General features: G+C 43.5%; 2 protein-coding genes across 8 annotated transcripts in view; one reads left to right on the top strand and one right to left on the bottom strand.

Annotated features, from left to right (window-relative positions):
• Positions 1 to 718: 718 nt before the first annotated feature.
• alms1 (ALMS1 centrosome and basal body associated protein) lies at positions 719 to 15,722 on the top strand. Its single transcript, XM_065966396.1, has 18 exons — positions 719 to 820; positions 2,869 to 3,013; positions 3,243 to 3,363; positions 3,469 to 5,344; positions 5,481 to 5,640; positions 6,528 to 7,607; positions 7,888 to 8,003; positions 8,301 to 9,297; positions 9,634 to 9,756; positions 10,194 to 10,349; positions 10,922 to 11,844; positions 12,259 to 12,361; positions 12,621 to 12,833; positions 12,959 to 13,221; positions 13,460 to 13,631; positions 13,793 to 13,850; positions 14,254 to 14,353; positions 15,433 to 15,722. The coding sequence occupies exons 1-18, from the start codon at positions 806 to 808 to the stop codon at positions 15,475 to 15,477; spliced, it is 6,666 nt and encodes a 2,221-aa protein (XP_065822468.1). The 5' UTR covers positions 719 to 805; the 3' UTR covers positions 15,478 to 15,722.
• Positions 15,723 to 15,776: 54 nt separating this feature from the next.
• Positions 15,777 to 20,029, bottom strand: part of dctn1b (dynactin 1b) — a 38,967-nt gene continuing 34,714 nt past the window's right edge. For all 7 annotated transcript variants that reach the window (XM_065966399.1, XM_020658254.3, XM_065966398.1 and 4 more), the window contains 4 exons: positions 19,773 to 19,956; positions 19,345 to 19,418; positions 18,702 to 18,791; positions 15,777 to 18,547 (listed from right to left, as the gene is read on the bottom strand). In XM_065966399.1, coding sequence (XP_065822471.1) covers positions 18,410 to 18,547; positions 18,702 to 18,791; positions 19,345 to 19,418; positions 19,773 to 19,956 — 486 coding nt within the window. In that variant the 3' untranslated portion in view covers positions 15,777 to 18,409. The remainder of the gene's footprint in view (positions 18,548 to 18,701; positions 18,792 to 19,344; positions 19,419 to 19,772; positions 19,957 to 20,029) is intronic.

The following is a 20,029-nucleotide window of genomic DNA, read 5'->3' on the forward strand; positions in this document are numbered from 1 at the left end:
CAAATTTAGTAGACTTTAAAAATGATTTGAAAATCTAATATCCATCTTTGTAAAAAAAAATTCTTGAGTTTTACATCGATTAAAACCCGCCAGTTATATCTTATTGTATTTGTATTTATTTAAATGTATTTATATAAATTTGTATTGTGGTTTTTTGCTCAGTTTGGATGTTATATTTTATTTGTTTTGGTTTTTATATTTTTATTTTGTCATCTAAACATGCTGCCTGGAGTCCATGAGGTATTGGTATTACAGGTATTACACCAATACATGAGATGTTGGTGTAAATTAGACATTTCCCTCATGCTGATGTGGTTGCACTAGCCCGAGTTTGCATATACAGACTGTGTATGCACAAACTATTTCTCTGGGGTTAGATCATATGCTGTAAATAATAATAACAATAATCTGGGTTAGACACATAGATGTATGGATGTACGAATGGTCTGTGGTAGGAAGTACCACTCTGCTTTATTTTTGAGACACTGTGGGGAAACCATAGACTGTATAAAGATTATTATTAACAGGAAAAAGGGAACTTCATGTGTTTCTTCATAGTAACTGCCAACATCGAGCACAGTATTCACAACATAAAACAATATATGACACCAGGTGACACTAACAGTGACTACGCGTTTTTATTTTTTGTAGTTCTACAATGTACGGAAAGTGATTACTCTGTCTAATAGACGATCTTTCCTGTTCAACGGTTCAAATCAAACACTCCTCATTTCCTAGCAACGGTCCTTAGATACGAGCTGGAGGAAGCGCGCTCGCTGTGGCGGACTGACAACAACACAACAACATGGAGCCTCTTCGGGTAATTTATACAACTTTAACTTTATTTCTGACGTGAAAGCTTTGGCATGTAGCGTTTTTCATGTTGTCTTTCCTTACCGTGGCGCCTAACTGGCCCCGACTCGCCCGTTCAAAGCTTCTTTAACCCGGACCGTGTAACAGCTAGGTGAGCTACTTACATGCTAACAGCACTGCTAAGTTTTTGCTCATTTATAAACACACCGAAATGATTAACCAGGTTCTTTTAAACTTCATGGTCAGACAAAATATTGCGTTTGTAATGTTGCTGATATAGAGGTGCTAACACGTTAGCAGATAAAAGGTAGATTAGACAGTTTAGCCACCAAGCTAACTGTAACCTGTTGCATGTCCATAATGTTTCGTTATGCCTGGAAACTATTCACATATATATTCATATTAAAGACAACTGCATTCAAATCTCAACCTTATTCTGATTGCAACACATTCGTTTTTATTTTATTTATTTATTTGTTAGGGACAGTGCATATTAATGAACAGCTGTAAAAATGACAGATTATAGCAGAAGTGTTAGTTTCCATCTGTTGTCCCTCAGCAGGTAACAGAGGAAGACAAATAAAATACAAATTACAAATTATAAATAAAATACAAATTACAAATAAAATACAAATAAAATACAAATTACAAATAAAATACAAATTACAAATAAAATACAAATTACAAATAAAATACAAATAAAATACAAATTACAAATAAAATACAAATTACAAATAAAATACAAATAAAATACAAATTACAAATAAAATACAAATAAAATACAAATTACAAATAAAATACAAATTACAAATAAAATACAAATAAAATACAAATTACAAATAAAATACAAATTACAAATAAAATACAAATAAAATACAAATTACAAATCAAATACAAATCAAAAACAAAGGCACAAGTGACACAAGACAATAATCGAGGTTAAAGGTTAAAGGTGGTCACAGACTTGTTTGAGGTGTGTTTTGAAGGTTGCATATGTTTGTGAGTCTCTTATTGTGAGTGGGAGAATATTCTAATATTGAGTTCCTTTGACTGACAGAACAGTTTGAATGTAGTGCGTCTGTGTGGGGCCTCACAGTCTCCTCGGGCTGGGGCCCCTGCTGCCGATCCCACTGGCAGACTTCAGCTTTATAAAGTCCTTCAAAGGAGGAGGAGCAAGTCTGTGCAACATTTTATATATAAAACATGCATTTTTAAAATGTAGTAAATTATGTTTATCTAAAACAGTGCAATGGTGAAACAAAAATTGCACGTGAAGTCTGTTGATTTCTTTCTTTAATGACAAAACTGGAAGAAAAAACATCCAAATCCTAAACTTCTGCACGGTTACTGTGACATCAGCTTCAAGTTTAATCTAACAACTCGGATATCACTAATGCATTATCCTGCCACAGTGTAGACTGACTTGATGCATGTTAAAATACAGTTTAAGTGCATTTAAACCTAAAAAGATGATTTATCTGTGATTTCTGAAGATTAGATCTGCAGAGTCCATTTGCATCTTGAAGAAAAACCTAAAGACCCATCTCTTTCATGTACACCTACGACCTTAATGATGATGAGATTGATCATGACATTGATTTGATTTATTTCATACTATAAGAAACGCATAATAATCCAACAAGTACAACCACAATAATACACAGACGCATGAAAATAACAACTCATTGATGACAACGATGACGATATTTAGGACGTTTTTGATGCTGATTAGATATCTCATGAGCAGCTGTTGATGTTGTTAACGTTAACTTAAAGAGAAAAAGAAACTGTGCTTTGCCTCTGGTCACTTCCTGTCAGCATCTGTGTGTACGATTGAACTTACCAGTAAAGCTTTTTGTTTTCACTTACTGATGTTGTTTCCTCCTCTCTAGATCCTTGCTGTGTTCTTAATCTCTGGTGTTATCAATTTACACAAACGCGTCTGCTAAATGGAATTGCAGAATTGTAGTTTTCTTAAGTTTTAGGTTTAAAAGAAGTCTGAAACAGCACAGAAGAACTGTAACAGTGAGTACATTTTGGTGATCTGCTTCACAGCAAAGGGGGGAGGCTTCTTCTCAGACGTCGGCAGATGAACTGGAAGCTCCAAGTCAAAGCCTTGCCAGTCCGGATCAGACGCAGCCCAGACTGGAAACGGATGGCCTGGAGCTTAAAGAGCCATGGAGGTGTGCTTTACAGCCAGGTAGGTGTAAAGTGATTATATTTACTCTCGTCTTCTTTGCTCAGCATGTTTTGTAAGTCAAAGTTTTGTGATCACATTTCAAGTTTTTGATGATTCACCACATTTTGTCTCATGACAACAGGAGGTTCAAGGCAGGGATACTTTTCATTTTCATGCATTTAGTTTCTAGGATCTCTAAACCTGTTGAACGTTCATGTGAATAACCTCAAGTGTTTTCTTCTATCACCAGATTTTCAGGACAGTAACCTCTCTCCAGCTCTTCACCTGCTGCCTGCAGACTCTGGAGTGGAACACAACTTCACTGAATACTCTTTATTTCATCAAAGTGAGAATGAATTTGTTCCTCTAAGGTAATACACACTTTGGCTCTTTCTGTGTACATTATTAATATTATACTTTATATGAATGTTTAGAATGTAATCGCTTTGTGTTATGTTTATGTTTATTTTTTAAAGGGCATACCCTGACATTTCCATGGCGTCAGAGAGGTCACACTTCCCCCCGAATATCTTTAGTCAGGCTTCAGAGCGTGGCTCACTATCCCAGCACCCTTTGACCCAGGCAACCATCCTGTCTGAAGAAGGAGCCAGCAGCTGCTGCTCTCTTTCCCAGCACAGTTTGTCCCCAAGGAACAACAGCAAAGGGAAAGAAACTCTTCAAGCCCCACTGATGACTCCATCCGACAGACAGGGAGTATCGTCCAGTGATGACTCGTATTCCAAAAAGAAGGACTTTGAGATGCTTCCTAAGCTTTCTGACAAAAGAACAGGAGACGCTGATGAGGATGAGACTTTCTTTTTGAGTAAAGATGTTCCTGCCCAGCATCTCCTGGACCTCCTTCAGAAAGACTTTGGCATGCCGAGCAGCAGTAGTAGTGCTGTTTCCTCTGCCTCTGAGACCTCACTGAAGACCGCTGCATCTTTTGCAGAGCAGGTTAAAAGCACTGAAGTCTGCAAACCAGACCAAATCACAGCTAGGAGAGAGGGTCCTACTGGTGAAGTGTCTCTCCCACAGAGACAGAAACAACCACCTGAAAGAGATTTATACTCTACCCAATCACAAAGACTGTCATCCGAGGTCTGTAATATCACAATGGGGCATCGCAGCACTCAACCTGATGAGAGCAGTGAGATGTTACACAGAGAGCTGCTGAGCGAGGTAGAGAGGCGCAACAGCTGTGAAGCTGCGTCTAAAAGCAAACAGCAGAAAAGTCCTACACCACCGAGTGAGTCTTTCACACCGTATCCCCAAGAGAGGAATGAAGGAAAGCCGAGTGTGAGCAAAGCAAATGTGGGTGGCGGGCCATGGACAGGGCCATTTTCAACAGGTGTGGAACGGGGCCTCAGAGAGCATGACCTCTGGTCCTCGGGGAACCAAACAGGGATTGATGGGTCCTACCTGGGTTTCCTTCCACAGTCTCAGTCCACTCCAGGAGTTCTTAAGGCCCCACCCAAATCCACCGTCAAGCTTAAAATAGGGCAACTTTCTGACATAGAATCCATTAAAGAGACCTCACATCAGTCGAGCACGGGGATGTCCTCACAGCCAGCTTTACCTCGGGCTGATGTTCACAATCCAGACACAGCAAATCAGAGACAAGAGGAGGTGACCTCAGCAGAAGTCCAGTCTCTCCCAAGTGTCAACTTTATGCAGAAAGTAGACGCTTGGAGGGCAAACCAGAGCTCAGGCAAGACGTCACTATTTGACAGCTTAGCACTGCAGGGGTTCTCTGGAGTCTCCCCTAAAAAGAAAGCTTACGAAGCAGTGTCTGACACCCTGAATCGCATCCTGAGCGAGCAGGCGAGGAGTTTGCAGCAGCCTCCTGTTTCAAGTGCAGACAATCTGAACGTCACACAGAGCTCCTCCGTGGATCCCTCTGCCTCTTCTCCAAGAAGAGGGGAGGCTGTGGGCAGCGCTCCCATTGAGAAGAATAACACAGGGTCTGCTGCGAGACCTTCTGCCTCACCCTACGGCAGGTCTCAGAGTCACTCCTCGATTAACACGGTCATGTCAGTACAGAAAGATCAGCAAACAGAAACGCCTGCAGAAAACAAGAACAGCCATTCTCAAGATGATGTCGATCACCAGCAGAGTGCCGCCATCCAACCCTCGCCTTTCATGAGCCTCGGTCAGTTCAGTGACGTGTCACCTGATCTAGACTCGACACTCTCAAGTGGCTACAACTATGAAATTAAATTAGAAACGTCCATCGGAGCTTCTTCTGTTGTCAGCCTGGAGGTCGATAACTACGCCCCATATTGGACTTCCAAACTATCAACACCTCCACCTCCACCCAGGCCTCGAGAGTTCAACATTGAAGAAAGAATACCGGTAAGAGAAAAGTTTAAAATAGTTTATTAATAAAGACAGATATTAGATTCAATCACAACACAAAGATGTAGTAGTTCATGTAGTTCATGTAGTTTATTTATGTGTCTGATGTGTTTCTATATTTGTTTGTTTTCAGTTGTATCTCCATAACCTGGGTATTGACCAGTCTCCCTCCACAATCTTAACTCTGTTTGCACCCAAAGGGCCAATCAGAGAGCCTGAATTCTCCCCCACTGATCTCAGTACGATAAAAGGATCTATTGGAACCCCCACCAAGAGCACGCAGCCCTCTGAAGGTACTCGACCACTTTATGAAACTAAAATAAATAAAATGTACTGCAACATTTTACCTGAACCTTTACACCGACACATGTTTTAAACTGGAATTCTCAAGATACCAGATTTTAAAACTTCAATATAGTAAAAATCAAACGATATTGATATCTGTCTCGTTACCACGGCAACAAAAGAAGGACTCCTGGGCATCCAAAACTGGTTCATTTCGTATTTTAGTTTTCCAGCTTGTACAAAAGAAAGTGTCACTGAAAACAGATCCAATTTAAACACACTGTTAATAGCAATGAAAGGAAAAATAAAAGAGCTTTTCCTATAAAATAATGAATAACGAATACAACACATTTGCTCTGAATCATCACTGGTGTCTGTTTTTTAAAATGTTCTTATTCAGGATATTTTGTGGGCGTCAGTGTTTGTTAAATGATGTAGAGCTCACAGTCCACAGGTTGGGACCATGTGACAGTACTGTCTCTCTGCTCTCTGCTTTATGAGATGCTAAAAGGACTTAACAAAATGTCAGTATTTACAGAGTGGTGAATAAAACAGTAAGTGGTGAAGGGGCTGTGATGGAGGGCGGAAAAAAGACACACACAGAGGGCAGAAAGGAGCAAGACTTCAGCAGCAATCAAACAAAATCCTGCACCTACCTGCACGTTTGTGCTGAGGTGTGGAAGTGTTTCTAAGTCCTTTAGAGTGAAAACGATGTGACAATAACATCTTATTTCTATATCAGCTCTTTGTTGTCAGTAGTGGCGCTCGCTCTTTCTATTCTCTCTCTCTCTCTCTCTCTCTCTCTCTCTCTCTCTCTCTCTCTCACACTGAGGTGCCCTTGAGCAGGGCACAGAACCCCCTAATGTGGTTATTGATCTTCTCACTGTATTTGCAGGTGGCAGTCCTCGGAAAGGAGAGTTTTCAAGGTGCAGCATTCTGTCAGTGGACTCCAGTGTGTCCATACCTTTCAGCCTGGACAGTCTCGGTCCAGCTGTTTCTATCCAAGAGCGACCCAGACGGGCTTCTCCTTCATCAGTTACAGAAGCTGTGCAGAGTGAACAAAGACGGGCTACGTCCTCTGAGCCTGAAGAAGACACTCATCCCTCCACGCTGCAGACCGCCCTGCAGCAGCAGAGAGGCAGCAGCTTCAGCAGCAGCCAGAATACCATCCGGTCAACTTTGCAAACGAGCCGCAGTCTAGAGGAGACCGCAGAAGACTCTTTTGTCAGCTCCAGGACCCTGTTTGAGATACGTAAACTCCTCTCTCAGGCGGAGAATGTGGTATCTGCCGGGTCTTCTGTGGCGTCCTCAGCCTCCCCTGCGGCCCCCCGTCTGCCCCCTGATAACGACATATTCCTGTCTCTGAGGAAGACAGCCAGCGGGCCTCAGGAGTCCTCATTCTCCTCTTGGGCTGCTGAAGATCCCAGAACTCGGTCCTCCACGCTGTGGGCAAGATCCTCATCCGACCCCCTGCTGACTTCAGATAAAGTGAGAGAGCGCTCCATTGGTCGAGAGAGCATGACATCATCATCGCAGACAAATTTTCCAGCAACAGGTGCACACAGAAGGCAACAAGATAACATTGTTAGTGGAGATGCCGGGCTGTCCTTTGTCCTCTCCCAGTCAGCACGGCGGTCAGAGCCTGAGGGCTGCAGTGCTGCACCTCCTGATAACACCGTCCCTCCACAGCAACCAATCACCAAGCCTTCACCAGAGCTGAGTGCAACACAGCTCACGTCTACTCCTGCTGCAGACACGGCAGCTGTGACAGAGGAGGAAACTCAGACTACTCCTCCGAGTCCTGTGCAAAGCAGCTCCTCCTCAACCGTCCCCGAGGATCAGAGCGTGATGAGTGTTGGGAGCAGTGAGAGCTCGCTGGCTGTCAGAGTGGCCAAGTTACTGCAGAATGAGTCTCCATCCACCATGGTGTCCAGTACAGCCAGCACTACTGACCAAGAGGAGAGACAAGCTAGAGGTAAGAGGATTATGTAATTCATCATCAACTCTCTAACAATAAATGTGCTTTTTGTGACTCTCTCACTACGGATGAACGCAGATATTTTTTTATCAACTTTAACACCTATTCTTACATCTGAAGTCAATGAGTCTGTGAGTCTGTGCCCAGAGATCTGCAGACCGAGCCAAACATTAGTGATCACGCTGAGAGGCTGAACTGTCATCAGGTGATAGGGCCATGGCCTTCTGCGATTAGAGTTGCAAGAATAAAAATGTAACATCTGCATTCTGTGTTGCAGAATGGATCAAGCTGAAGATATCCGGACAGCAGTGCGAGCCTCTGGAGTTAGACAAAGAAGACAGACGACGGATCGAAGAGATCAAGAGAGAGCTGCTGTTAAAAGATCCAATCAAGGTAAGCGTCTGACGCACAGCGGTTTATTATCATACTTCACACAGCACTAAAAAAAACTTAATTTGTAGCTGTCTACTTTAATTCACTGCCTTTTTTAAATGCTGTAAATTGACTTTTTATTTCTTCCAATGTTTTGATAAAATTCATTAAAGAGACACGCTTCTGGACTGTTCAGATCTCATGCTTAAGGTAACCGGTGTGTTGCAGGCTTGCTGTGTCAAAAGAACAGATTAATGAATTAATGATTTAATTTAAAGAATGATGTAAACAAGGATTGTGTTTAATTTCCTCTTTCAGAGTCCTAGGAGCACAGATACTGAGAGCAGTGCAGCGTCCAGTGTCAGAATGCCAAAGTTTCCGTCACAGCAGGTGGAGACGTTAACTTCCACGGCTGATGCTAACAAACGACCATCGCAGCCGCAGCTCGACCTCAGCACAGATCTCTCTGCCTCCAACATTCACCTGCACACCCCCCTTCCATCAAATCTAGAGGCTCAGGTTCGCGAGATAGCTGCCAGAGAAGGGGTGACCCTCCCGAAGACAAACCCTCTGGCCCTCACGTCGATCACAATCGCCACCCGCAAACGCTCCACCTCCTCCTCTCCATCCACGTCGCCCGCACCTCCCGTCAGTCCAGCGCCAGAGATGCTCCATCTGAACGAGCTCTCCACAGAAGCAGTGCAACATGCTACGGCTAACATCCAGCTTCCCCACGGGGAGGAAGAAGACGGTGCGACCAGGAATCTAAATCTGATTCTTCAGTCAGCACAGGGGAGTAAGAAGAGGCAGGACACTGTTGGAGGCCACGTTGAAGAAGCTCCTCCCCCCCTACAGGAGTTACAAACAGAGGATTTAAATGCCAAAGATAAAACACAACTTCACAGGCCAAAAGAATCTGGAGCTGCTCCAGAACCTGGATCATCAACAGGTTCATCCACCTCTGATGTACCTCCCAGGAAAGGCCACATATCGCATGTCCACCTCACTCTGTCCCCCAAAGCCTCCAATCACAGCGCAGCCACCGCTGTCCACTCTGGTCCCACAGCGCTGCCACATGAGGAATTCATCCCCCTCAGACGCTCTCATTCTGCCGCCAGCAGTCCAGACGAAGGCGTCGGTTTGTCCAGTCCACCAGAGTGGTACGACAGCAGAGACGTGGGGAGACCGAGAGTCACCTCCGCCCTCTTCAAACCCGCCGGGTCTCAGAGAAAGACGAGCACCACATCAACACAGTCCTTTAAACCACATCAGGGGGTCATGGTGTCAATAAGCCCCTCAACAACTGAAACACCAGGTACGCTTACATCAAATAACCACAACAGTAAGATGAGAGAGACCTTTCTTTGGCTGCTTTTTCTTAGCTTTAGAGTGCAGTTAAGTAAAAAAAGAAAACCCAACGGTTCCCCATGCTTTTTATTCAAAGATAAAAAATGGCAGAGCTTAAACTAGAGATTATTTTAGATGTGAGGAAAATCCACAGATAATGATTGTGTGACAGAAAAAGTATAATGTTTCAAACTTCATCCTTAGCTGAAAGAGATCATAAGAAATGAAGTGAACATGGGTGTATTCATTTTCTGTGATAAAGATGAAGATGGCTGTCTGTTTCTCTCCCCCTCTCCTCTTCCAGCTGTGCCTGTTCTGTTGCCTTATAAACCCTGCGGCAGTGAGGAGCTCTTCTACGTCCCCCAAAGGAAAGCGGACTTCTCCTCCACAGACCGCTCTGACACCACCATGGAGAGCTCCCACACAGGTACTCATGTCTTCAGAAAGGTTGAATACTTTTCGCTACCACAGGTTAAAAAAAACAACAAAAAAACAATCTCTTTTATTTCTTCCTTCAAAAAATGTTAAAATGCTAAAATTAGAAATTGTCCAGCAGTAGTGAAAGATCAAATGCAGTTAATTTTATTGTCAGTTGGATGTGGAGGCTCTGCTCTCATGTCCCCTGAGCCCTCTTGGGGTGGCAGCTGCTCTATTGTAACATACACCAGGCAGTGCATACATTATTCATGTTCAGGGGCGGAGTGAGACAAAGGCAGAGCGACACGGGGAGAGGGGACTGAGGGCTCCATGCATTCTGTTTACACCGGCCTTAAAACATTTCAGTGATGGAAGAACATGTTTTGTGTAACCCTTTTTGATTTTTAACTGTCATGAGGTGACGAGTATGTTTTATATTCTGACCAGGCTCAGATGACGCTGTCCCACCTCGCTTCAGCAGTGAAGTCCTGGGACACAAAGACCCGGGGCTGGACCGTGGAGTCACCATCAGACACAGCGAGGGAATCTACAGCAAGAGACTCAAAACCACCACCTTCAAAATGCAGGAGCCTGAACGCACAGGTGAGCTGATCCACCTCACACATGAACAGTTTGTATACTTCATTTATTCAAACATGACATCAAATGTCATATAAAAGGTCAGTTTGATTCTTTTTTGGTTCTTTTTTGTGAGTGTTTTGTTTCATTTGTTTTGTTTTGAAAGAAATTCTTTTTGTTCTGATATGTTTTGTTTTTTTGTAACCAAACTAGTCGTGTCTTAAATAATAAGATTTGTAACGAGGGTAGGTGTAATAAGGTGAAGCTTCAGCCGACACCTTTTCACTCAAAATGTTTTAGTTTTTTCTTGTGACTGAAATAAATGATTACTACTTACTACTACTAAATGTTAGGAATAAGAATCATCTCCTCAGACATGTAGAATCTGTAACTGTCACACTAAATGTACCGAGGTGAAAAGATGGAGACAATCTGCAGTTAAAGTTAAATCTTTATATACTGTATCCCGATTCTCAGCACATTGCAAAATGTTTAGAAATCGCAATATTATCGAATCATGACTCAAGAATCGTGATAATATCGTATCGTATTGTTTGTAAATCCTTCTTAACACTTGTTTACTCTTTAACACACAGGTGCCTCAGTATCAGCAGACAGAACCCTAAATACAAGTACGACTCCGGCTCCAGAGCCGTCCTCTCAGGTATCAGTCGCCTTCACCAGAGTGCCTTTATCGAGCAACCAAGAAACCTCCAGGAGAGACCAGGGGACCAGTCCTGTGCAGTTTCTCAGTTATGATCACACAGAGACATGCAGGGAGAGGATTCAGCCAGGTGGTGTGGACTCAGACTCCAGCAGACTGAGCCACCACAGAGACCAAAGCTTCGTCCATCAGGAGAGGAAGGACTCTGACCTCCCTCACCCCGCTGCCCAGCCGACCATCAGCAACCTGGACCAGCTCTGGCAGAGGTTCTGTGATCGGTGGAGCCAGGAGGAGTCTCGACCGACCAGCAACAGAGAGGCGTCACTTCTGGAGCGGCTAGAGCGCCTGTCACATCTCATTCACAGCACGAGAAGGACCGACTCCTCAGGGGGAAATTATCCAGGAGAAAAGTTAGGAAGGAGGGGAGAAGATGCTGCCGGAAGAGAAAGAAAGAGGGACGTCAGAGAGGGGAAGAGGAGAGACGCTGAACCTCCCGTCGCTCGTCAGGCCCGGTCTCAGAAAGTTCAAGTCCAGGAAACTTCTGAACGTGCAGACGAGGAAACGCACGACTCCTTCACCTCCAACTTCTCTCACAACTCGTCCCTGAGTCCTTACCTCTGCCCTGCCGACAGAGACGAGTCAGAGACTCTGTCCACCGCGTCGGGCTCCATGTCCACTGTGGACACGGCGCGTCTGATCCGAGCCTTCGGGCCTCACAGAGTTCAACACCTGAAGACGAACTCCAGCCTCAGTAAACTGTACAGCGCCATCGACAGGCAGAAAGAAGGACGGGAGCAGAGGAGAGGAGGAAACATCATCACACCGTCAGAGACCACAGGAACAGATGAATCCACAGTAAGTGAATCTGCATATCGTCACCTTTTAATGTCTTTAAATTAAGAGAAAACAGAACGCCTTTATTCTTCAAGTACAGCACAAAAGGCTTAAGGTACCTTTCTCTGTCCCCGCATCAGCATTTTACACTTTCAGGGTTATTCTTCTTTGAAGAAATATAATCTTTGCACTTTTTTAACCTTTCAGATACAAAAAAACTGGTTCAATGATTCACTGAAGATGTCTGACTTTACTGTCCAGGAATATAAATCAAGATACCAGATCAGTAAACATAGAATATAGCAAATATAAATATATATTTGTCTTGGTTAAAGACCTTTATATGATAACACAGTGACACACACACTGTATAGTAACTCATAATCACAAGTGTTTAACAGCTCTTGACCTTGATGTCATTGTCTCTGTCTTCAGGTTGATGCTGATTCTGCTTCATCGACCAGCACTTACACCCTCCTGTCTCAGCACGGCCCCTCGAAGAGAGCAGTTAGAGGGGTCAACAAAGGCGTCCAGGCAGGTCGGTATAACGAGCGGGAGGTCACTTCAGGCGGCGAGCGTTTGCTTAAAAAACTCAGGAAGATTTCAGGATCAGCCTGCCTGATGTTTCAGGAGTTTCATATGTGAAACAGCTCAACTTTCCTTTAGTGCAGGTTTCATGTTTAACATCTAACATTAACATGAAGTGAATTTATCCCAGAAGTCCTGACACAACTTCGATGATGAGCAAAAAATACAAACATGAAAGCTGCAATAAAACAGTTTCCTCTTTCCCTCAGGCGACCTGGAGCTGGTCAGTAACGCGACTCGACGTCACACCAGAGATGTTGGAACCACGTTTCCTTCACCCGCTGAAGCCAGAACCTCCAGGCCGATCTCATCGTCCTCGTCCAGCGTAGAGAGAGGAGGAGGGAAGAGGAGCCTCTATAAGACTCAGGGATTACAGAAACACAGAAAGAGCAAGAAAAGCCCAACAAAGACCTTCCCTCAAGGTAAGACCAGCTGCAAAGGGGGGTTTCTTTTACCCCTAACTTCAGGATTTTTACACAAATGAATACAGCCTTTGGTTTATGAATTTTTTGGTTTGGCTGTTTTGAACGTTCCCGGTTCTCTCCAGGTGTTTCCTGGTTCATCTCTGCTGACGAGCTGAAGTCGGAGGCGAGGAAGGAGAACCAGCCAGAGGACGAGGAGGCGGCGTGGAGGCAGAGCACCGCCTGGTTTGAGCCGTACAGCAGAAGCAAACCGTGGAGAGAACCGCTCAGACAGAGACAAGTCCACCATGACAGAACAGAGCAGCAGAGCTTCATACATCAGGCCGATCTCGATTTAGATCCAAGAGCCAAAATGATGTCTCCTAGTCTGGCTCGTGTTTCCCTCCAGGTCAGTTTCTATTCTGACACTTTTTGTCTGTGTTTATAAGTTAAGAGACTCTTGGGAGTAATGTGTGTTTGTGTTGGGAAAAAGAAATGCAAACATCTTTAATGTGAAACAGATAAAACTCATTTACAGATTCTGAGTCTGTTTAGATTTAAGATTTGAATTTAATAATCGTAACGCCTTTTAAAAACATTGCTGTGTGAATTCTTAATAATGCCACCTTCCCTCCTCTCTCCTGCAGGAGGCTCTGGAGATGCGTCGCCCTGACTTCATCTCTCAGTCCATGCAGAGGGTGCAGCGTCTGGCTCTGCAGGCGGAGGAGAGGAAGCTGCAGGCCGACTTCACAGAGAGAGGAGAGAGAGAAGAACTCTTCTGCCGCCCTGGAGGAACGGGGAGGATACCGAAGCCTGCAGGTACTCAACACCAAAACCAAGAGGGAGGGAGACGCTTGACTGAAACCTCAAATCTGCTGATTTCTGAAGCTTATGGAGAATCTCAAGTGTCTCCATTTTTAGTGAAAAGCTCTCTGTGTCTCTCTCTCTCTCTCTCTCTCTCTCTCTCTCTCTCTGTTCAGGCCCCGCTCTGCTCAGGAGAGCCGTTCCAAGGAAAGAGATGATTCAGAGATCCAAACAGTAAGATTTTCACTTTCTCTGAAGAATAACATTTCATTCAGGTTCAGTTTTTCTTCTGGTGACAGTTAATACATTTTGTAGTTAGGCTGTAGGCTAAAGACCTTTTGATTCTCAACATGATTGGACCGTTCACTCTTCCATCAGTGGGTCAAAAATGATCAGTTTGTTTTTTTTATACGCAATATCTGTCATGTAAGGGAACCATATTCACTCGTGTTGTGTTCTGTCGTCCACACCAGAAGATCTCATGATTTAATTACTTTTTATTTTCTACTTTTGAACATCAGAAAGTCACTGATAGTCATTTTTGAACCACTTCCTGCATCTTAGGGTTAAACTGATTTGAACCGATTACATTTCAACCGTGTACCAACAAAAGTTTCTCAATGTTTTTCTTGTCTAGGATTTACGAGAGTCTGCCGGAGGTGCAGAGGAGGAGAGAGGAGGAAAGAAGAAAGGCAGAGTATCGATCGTACAGACTCAACGCCCAACTTTACAACAAGGTACAACACAGAAAGAATCAGAGAGTCTCTGCATCAAAGGGTTCTCTTATACTCTGATATCTTGAGCCTTTTGTTGGGAGGTTGTTATTTTAGTTTCTTAATGACAAGAAGGTTTACACAGTTTAAGAATGGCTCCAAATGATTGCTTCAACTTGCAGCTGAAACTTTATCTCTAAGAGTTCTTTAAAGGTGACATATCCTCCTCCTCCTCTTCAGTGTAAATAAGTGTCAGAGCTCCTCAAAACATGTGTGTGAAGTTTCTTGTTCTAAATCCACTCTGATCCTGTATTTGATCATGTCTATAAACCCCTCTATTTCAGCCCTGCTCAGAACAGGCTGTTTCTGTGTCTGCACCTTTAAATATGTAAATGAGCGGTGTCTGACCACGCCCCCTCTCTGGAAGGGCTCGGGTGTACTCGGTCTTTCTCGCTCTATGTCCTATTGTTTACGGTGAGAAGGCAGACTCAGAGGGCAGAACAAACGCCTAGCTGTGGGAGTGTCACCCACCTGGGGGAGGGGCTACTGCCCTTTGTGATGTCATGAAGGGAAAATCTCCAAACGGCCTGTTTGAGCACACATTTTCTGAAAAGTGGAGCAGGCAGAAGACGGAGAGGATGGACTTTTCTCATCATTGGGGGGTTTGTAGACGGACTAGAGACACATGTTAGAGTTAGAGGAACATGGGGAAGAGGATTTTACAGAATATTTGACCTTTTAAAGTTAAAACAAATACTCTACAACTACATCTTCTCTGCTTTAACCATGAAGTGGTTACTGTCAGGATGCTTTTAATTATGCTATCACACACTTAAATAAACAATCCGATCCTGTTGGTGGTTAAAACAAGCTTTTACTCGATGGTCATCGGGTGCATGTGTCCTCAAAATAAAATCACAATTTAATGAGCTGCAGGTCAAAACGATCAACTGGAGCATTTCCTAAACTTTTTCTTTTACTTATTTAAAGCTGAAAAAATATTTTAAAACAGTTAAAAAAATTTTAAAGAAAACACCAGAATCCCTGTTTCACTCACCTTGCCTGGAGCGTTTTCACGAGTGCAGCGTCTTTCTGTCTTTCAGAGAATCACCGGCCACGTCCTCGGCAGAAGAACGGCGTGGCATTGATGGAACAGATCAGTGACCTCTTTTTAAAATAGATTAAATGAACAATGTGAAACCAGTTTAAAATGTTTTATATTCAGATCAAAACTACCTGAAAACTGCTTTTTATTTATTGGTGATCAAATTGTTTTTAGGATAATGTTTGAAGTAGATCTCGACTCGTTTTCTAACACATCACTGGAATGTTTTTTAATCGGTCTAAAGTTGTTTTTATGTGAAAATAAACCCGATGTCTGCAGATTCTTAAACCTTCTCTTTGCTAACTGTTTGGATTTTGAACACAGAAGACGGACGAGGAGAAACTGGCTTAAATGTCTTTATTGATCAGTTAACGTTTGTGCGAGAGCAGGAAGCCACACGAGGACGAAAGGTAAGACGAGTTAGACAAGCTGCAGACACTTAAATAACAGAGTGAATAAATAAGAATTAAGATGCACTATGCCCATTAAATACATCATTTAATAAAACTTCAAGTTAAGACCGTACTGTGCAAACATAAATACTCTAATGAATCATAAAAAATAAAAAAAAACAGTTAATCAGACCGTGGCAAAAACAGAGACTCTTTGGCAAAGATGGAGTTTTGCTTTTAAACACAGTGTGGTCTGAGCGAATCAAAATAAGGCAGGCGATGATCGCTCGTCACCTCGCAGCTCTCTGCACGTTTAAGGCTCGGACACAAACTGAAACAGGAACACGACTCAGCGGAACGAGAGGTTCAAACACAACGGATCTGAATTATTTTCAACCAAAGCCATCGGTGTGTACGGAGAGCCAGAAGACTCGGGTTTAAAAAAAAGATGTTTGTAAATCCATTCCCAGCGTTTACAAAAGAATTTGTAAGAAACTGTAAGGTAATTCTCCTCCACACCACTAGGGGGGCACCTCGCAGCTGGTCGGTGTACCGGTACTTCTTAGCACCTCCCACCTTATTAAGGTCAGGAGAAACAAATGATGGACTCCATGTTTGCCAGGCGTCTTTTGAGTGACCATCAGTGCACCCATAACTCTTCATTTATCTTCAAATAAAGTGGATTGATGTGATCTCGATCTCGTCTCCTGGCGGTTTGAGGCTCCAGTTTGAACCGTCAATAACCTACACGTGAAGGGATTTATAACCGCTGCTCAGTGAACAGAAACCCATTGCAAAGATTTACAAACAACAGTTTTTTTCCTTCCTGAGCCTCGCAGGCCTCCGTAGGTGAATCATTTATACCAAGCATGAAAAAGTACACAATAACAACTGGCATGACATTCACACCCCGAGAGTGAGAATAACTTAATAATAATTAAAAACCAATAAAACCCTTCTTCTGTTCTTTTTAAATAAACATGAATCTGTCTGACAGTAAATCCTTTAAAAGGTTCAAAACATTTTGTTCTCGTTCGGTGCAGTCGATAAAGTTTCAGTTTCATCAACAGAGGAAAATAAACCGTCAGCACGCTGCAGGTCAGAGATACTCCACTTCCTGCCTCCACGGGGACGTTACTTCTTCACTCACAGATTCACTAACAACAAATAAATGAACCCTTTGATTCTGGACAGTTATCAGTCACCAGTGTCACATTTTACTCCTTTAAAAGATTTTAAAACTTATTCTCCTTCTAAATGTTTTTAAATGTGTATTTTCTAAAAGCGGCCTGCAGGAACAGAAAGTCGAGTATCTCTGCGTGTTACTTCACTACTACAAAGATTACATCGTTACTTCTATCTGTTCTTTGCTGCATCTTAATTCTGTTTTGTTTAGTTGTTTTTTTAATTTGGTGATATTTTAGCATTTTTTAGGTCGAGGCTTCAAATCAGCTCATTGAGTTTCTGCCTCTCCCTGCACTGAAGTTTGTTATTTGTTTAATATGTTTTTTTTCCCTTACTGTGCAAATAAAAAAATACTAAATTAGTCGATCAGTGGAGCAGTGAAGAGAACGTGCAGCTTTTATTCTCCTCTGTTGTTTCTCTCGTTTTGTAAAATGTGCAAAAAGTCTCTTTGATCAAACCAACAGTACGAAGCCCTTCTACTCGCTCCTAATGAACAAATCTACATTTAACCCCTCACAGTTCTTCTTCTCTCCCTTTAAACAGTGAGCTTTTTAAAAACAGTGACACCTGATAGAAACGTAAACATGACCCTCCTCCTCCTGTGTGCTGTGAAATATCAGAGCAGAGAGTGAAACATAGAAAGCAAACCTCCCCCCTCCTGCAGCTGATTAGAACGACTCTGTGCAAAATCAAATGTAGTGAATCTGTGCAGCGTGCGGCGAGGATCACGGCCTCGACTGATCTAGAAGTTACCGATACAGCTTTGCGGAGCTTGTGTCAGGAGAACAGCAGTCTGATGAAGGTCACTCTGAAGGTTAAAGTTTAAAACGTGTTTGTCTTTGATTTAGATCATCGATGGGTTGTTCAGGTTTCACAGGAAGAGGAAGAGGAGACACTTCAAAGTGTTTTTTTGTTCCTTTAAAATCCTCACATGTATTGTACTCACATACGAGCAGTTAACCTAACGAGCATGACTTTGGACTGTGGAAGGAAGCCGGAGAGAACATGCAAACTCCACACAGAGAGGCTCCTGTCAGACAGGGATTCAAACCAGGAACCTCCTCACTGTGCACATTATGATGTCACTAAAGGGGCATCTTCAGATAAAACGGTTTCTAATTTAAAGATTTATGGATCAGTGACAGATTGATTGATTCGTCTTTAAGGATTTCGTTTCAGTCCAAATATTGAACCTCCAAAGTGATCTTGAGATCAGACTCGGTCCTGACTCTTTTATAAATACGATTAAATATACGTTCCTGCAGGTTATGATCACAGTAGTGTTTTTTTTAAATACTTCCTGGTTTCCCTTGTTTGGCCGTGGAGTGGAAACCAGACTGCTAAGCTGAGGAGGATGAAGATGATGATGAAGATGAGGGTTCAGGGATCAGGTGTCCGTCAGGTCTTCAGCAGACTGTGAACTCTCTGCAGCTGATTCTGTGACAGGACGAGTCGATGGACCTGCTCCTGACCGCGGGCGCACGGCAGCATGACCCGACCCACCAGGACCGCGTCGCCCTGCTTCTCCTCCTTCGCCTGGAGACGAGGAATAAAGTTTGATCATTTTTAATATTCAGAGACGACGGAGACACGAAGCGGCCATCTTTAACATCTTCAAAATAATGAATGAAGGAAAATAAAGATGATGAAATCCTCGCTGACAGGAGGACTTCAAGTCTGTCTCTCTTACCTTCACAAACGTGGTCGAAGGAAAGGTTGCGAAATCAGACGAGATCCGAGCGCCGGGTTGATGGTTGACGACGTGCTCCGCTACTTCATCCTGAAAATAAAATAAAAAGATGTTTTCAAATCAGACGATTCAGAGAGTCATGATTAGTTCTGATTATATTCAGAGTTCAGGGATTTAATTTAAAGTTCCTGTTTTCTGGAACTTTGTTTCTGCACAGCCGTAAAGGTGTGTGTGTGTGTGTGTGTGTGTGTGTGTGTGTGTGTGTGTGTGTGTGTGTGTGTGTGTGTGTGTGTGTGTGTGTGTGTGTGTGTGTGTGTGTGTGTGTGTGTGTGTGTGTGTGTGTGTGTGTGTCTGTCTGTCTGTGTGCGTTTGTTTGTTTGTGTGTGTGTGTGTGTGTTTTTCTTTGTCTGTGAGTGTGTGTGTTTTTCTGTGAGAGTGTTTGTTTGTCTGTGTGTGTGTGTGCGTTTGTGTGTGTGTGTGTGTGTGTGTGTGTGTGTGTGTGTGTGTGTGTCTGTCTGTCTGTCTGTCTCTGTGTGTGTGTGTGCGTTTGTTTGTCTGTGTCTGCCTGTCTGTGCGTGCGTGCGTGCGTGCGTGCGTGCGTGCGTGCGTGCGTGCGTGCGTGCGTGCGTGCGTGCGTGTGTACCTTCAGTCGGCCCAGTGTGTCACTGAGTGACTGTAATCTTGCCGTCTGTTCCAGCAGCTGAGCACCAGGAGTCACTGCAGGACAAACAGAAACAGGATGTTATGACCATGAGTGGTACTTATCGAGGCGCCACTTTAACATCGTCTCCCCGTCATGAGGTCATAATGCTGCTTTCAAACAAAACGCTGGTAAACTGTTCAGTACAATAAAGTCGCTGCTTTGATTGAAAAGACTCCAACAAGTAAGCAGAGGAGGCGGGCAGAGAGACTCGAGGGCGGTGGGTCTGAACTCAACAACTATCAGTGTTACCCTCGTCTGAGAGCTCGACTAGTGAACAGGTATGAGCAGGATTACAAACTCCACCTGGTGGACACAGACGGTACTACAAGAGCGACACAAGACGCTCATTTTGTTTCTCTCTGACCAACCTGGAGATTTCCCCGTGATGTCGACCACCTTGACGTTGGCGCTCATCTGCAGCAGAGTCTCCAGCAGCTGGTCCGTTTTGCGGTAGAGGGCGCTGGAGAGCACTTCAGGCCGACCGTCTTTCGAGGGAAGTTTGGTCACGTGAAGAGGAGGCAGAGCGGCGAGCTGAGCACGCATCTTCTCCGCCTGAGAGGAGAAAAAACAAAGAGTGAAGTTATAAATATTCTTAAAGAATGTTGAGTTTTTGTTTTTTAAAGCA

The sequence above is a fragment of the Labrus bergylta genome, chromosome 18, assembly GCF_963930695.1.
Source record: "Labrus bergylta chromosome 18, fLabBer1.1, whole genome shotgun sequence".
Taxonomy (NCBI): domain Eukaryota; kingdom Metazoa; phylum Chordata; class Actinopteri; order Labriformes; family Labridae; genus Labrus; species Labrus bergylta.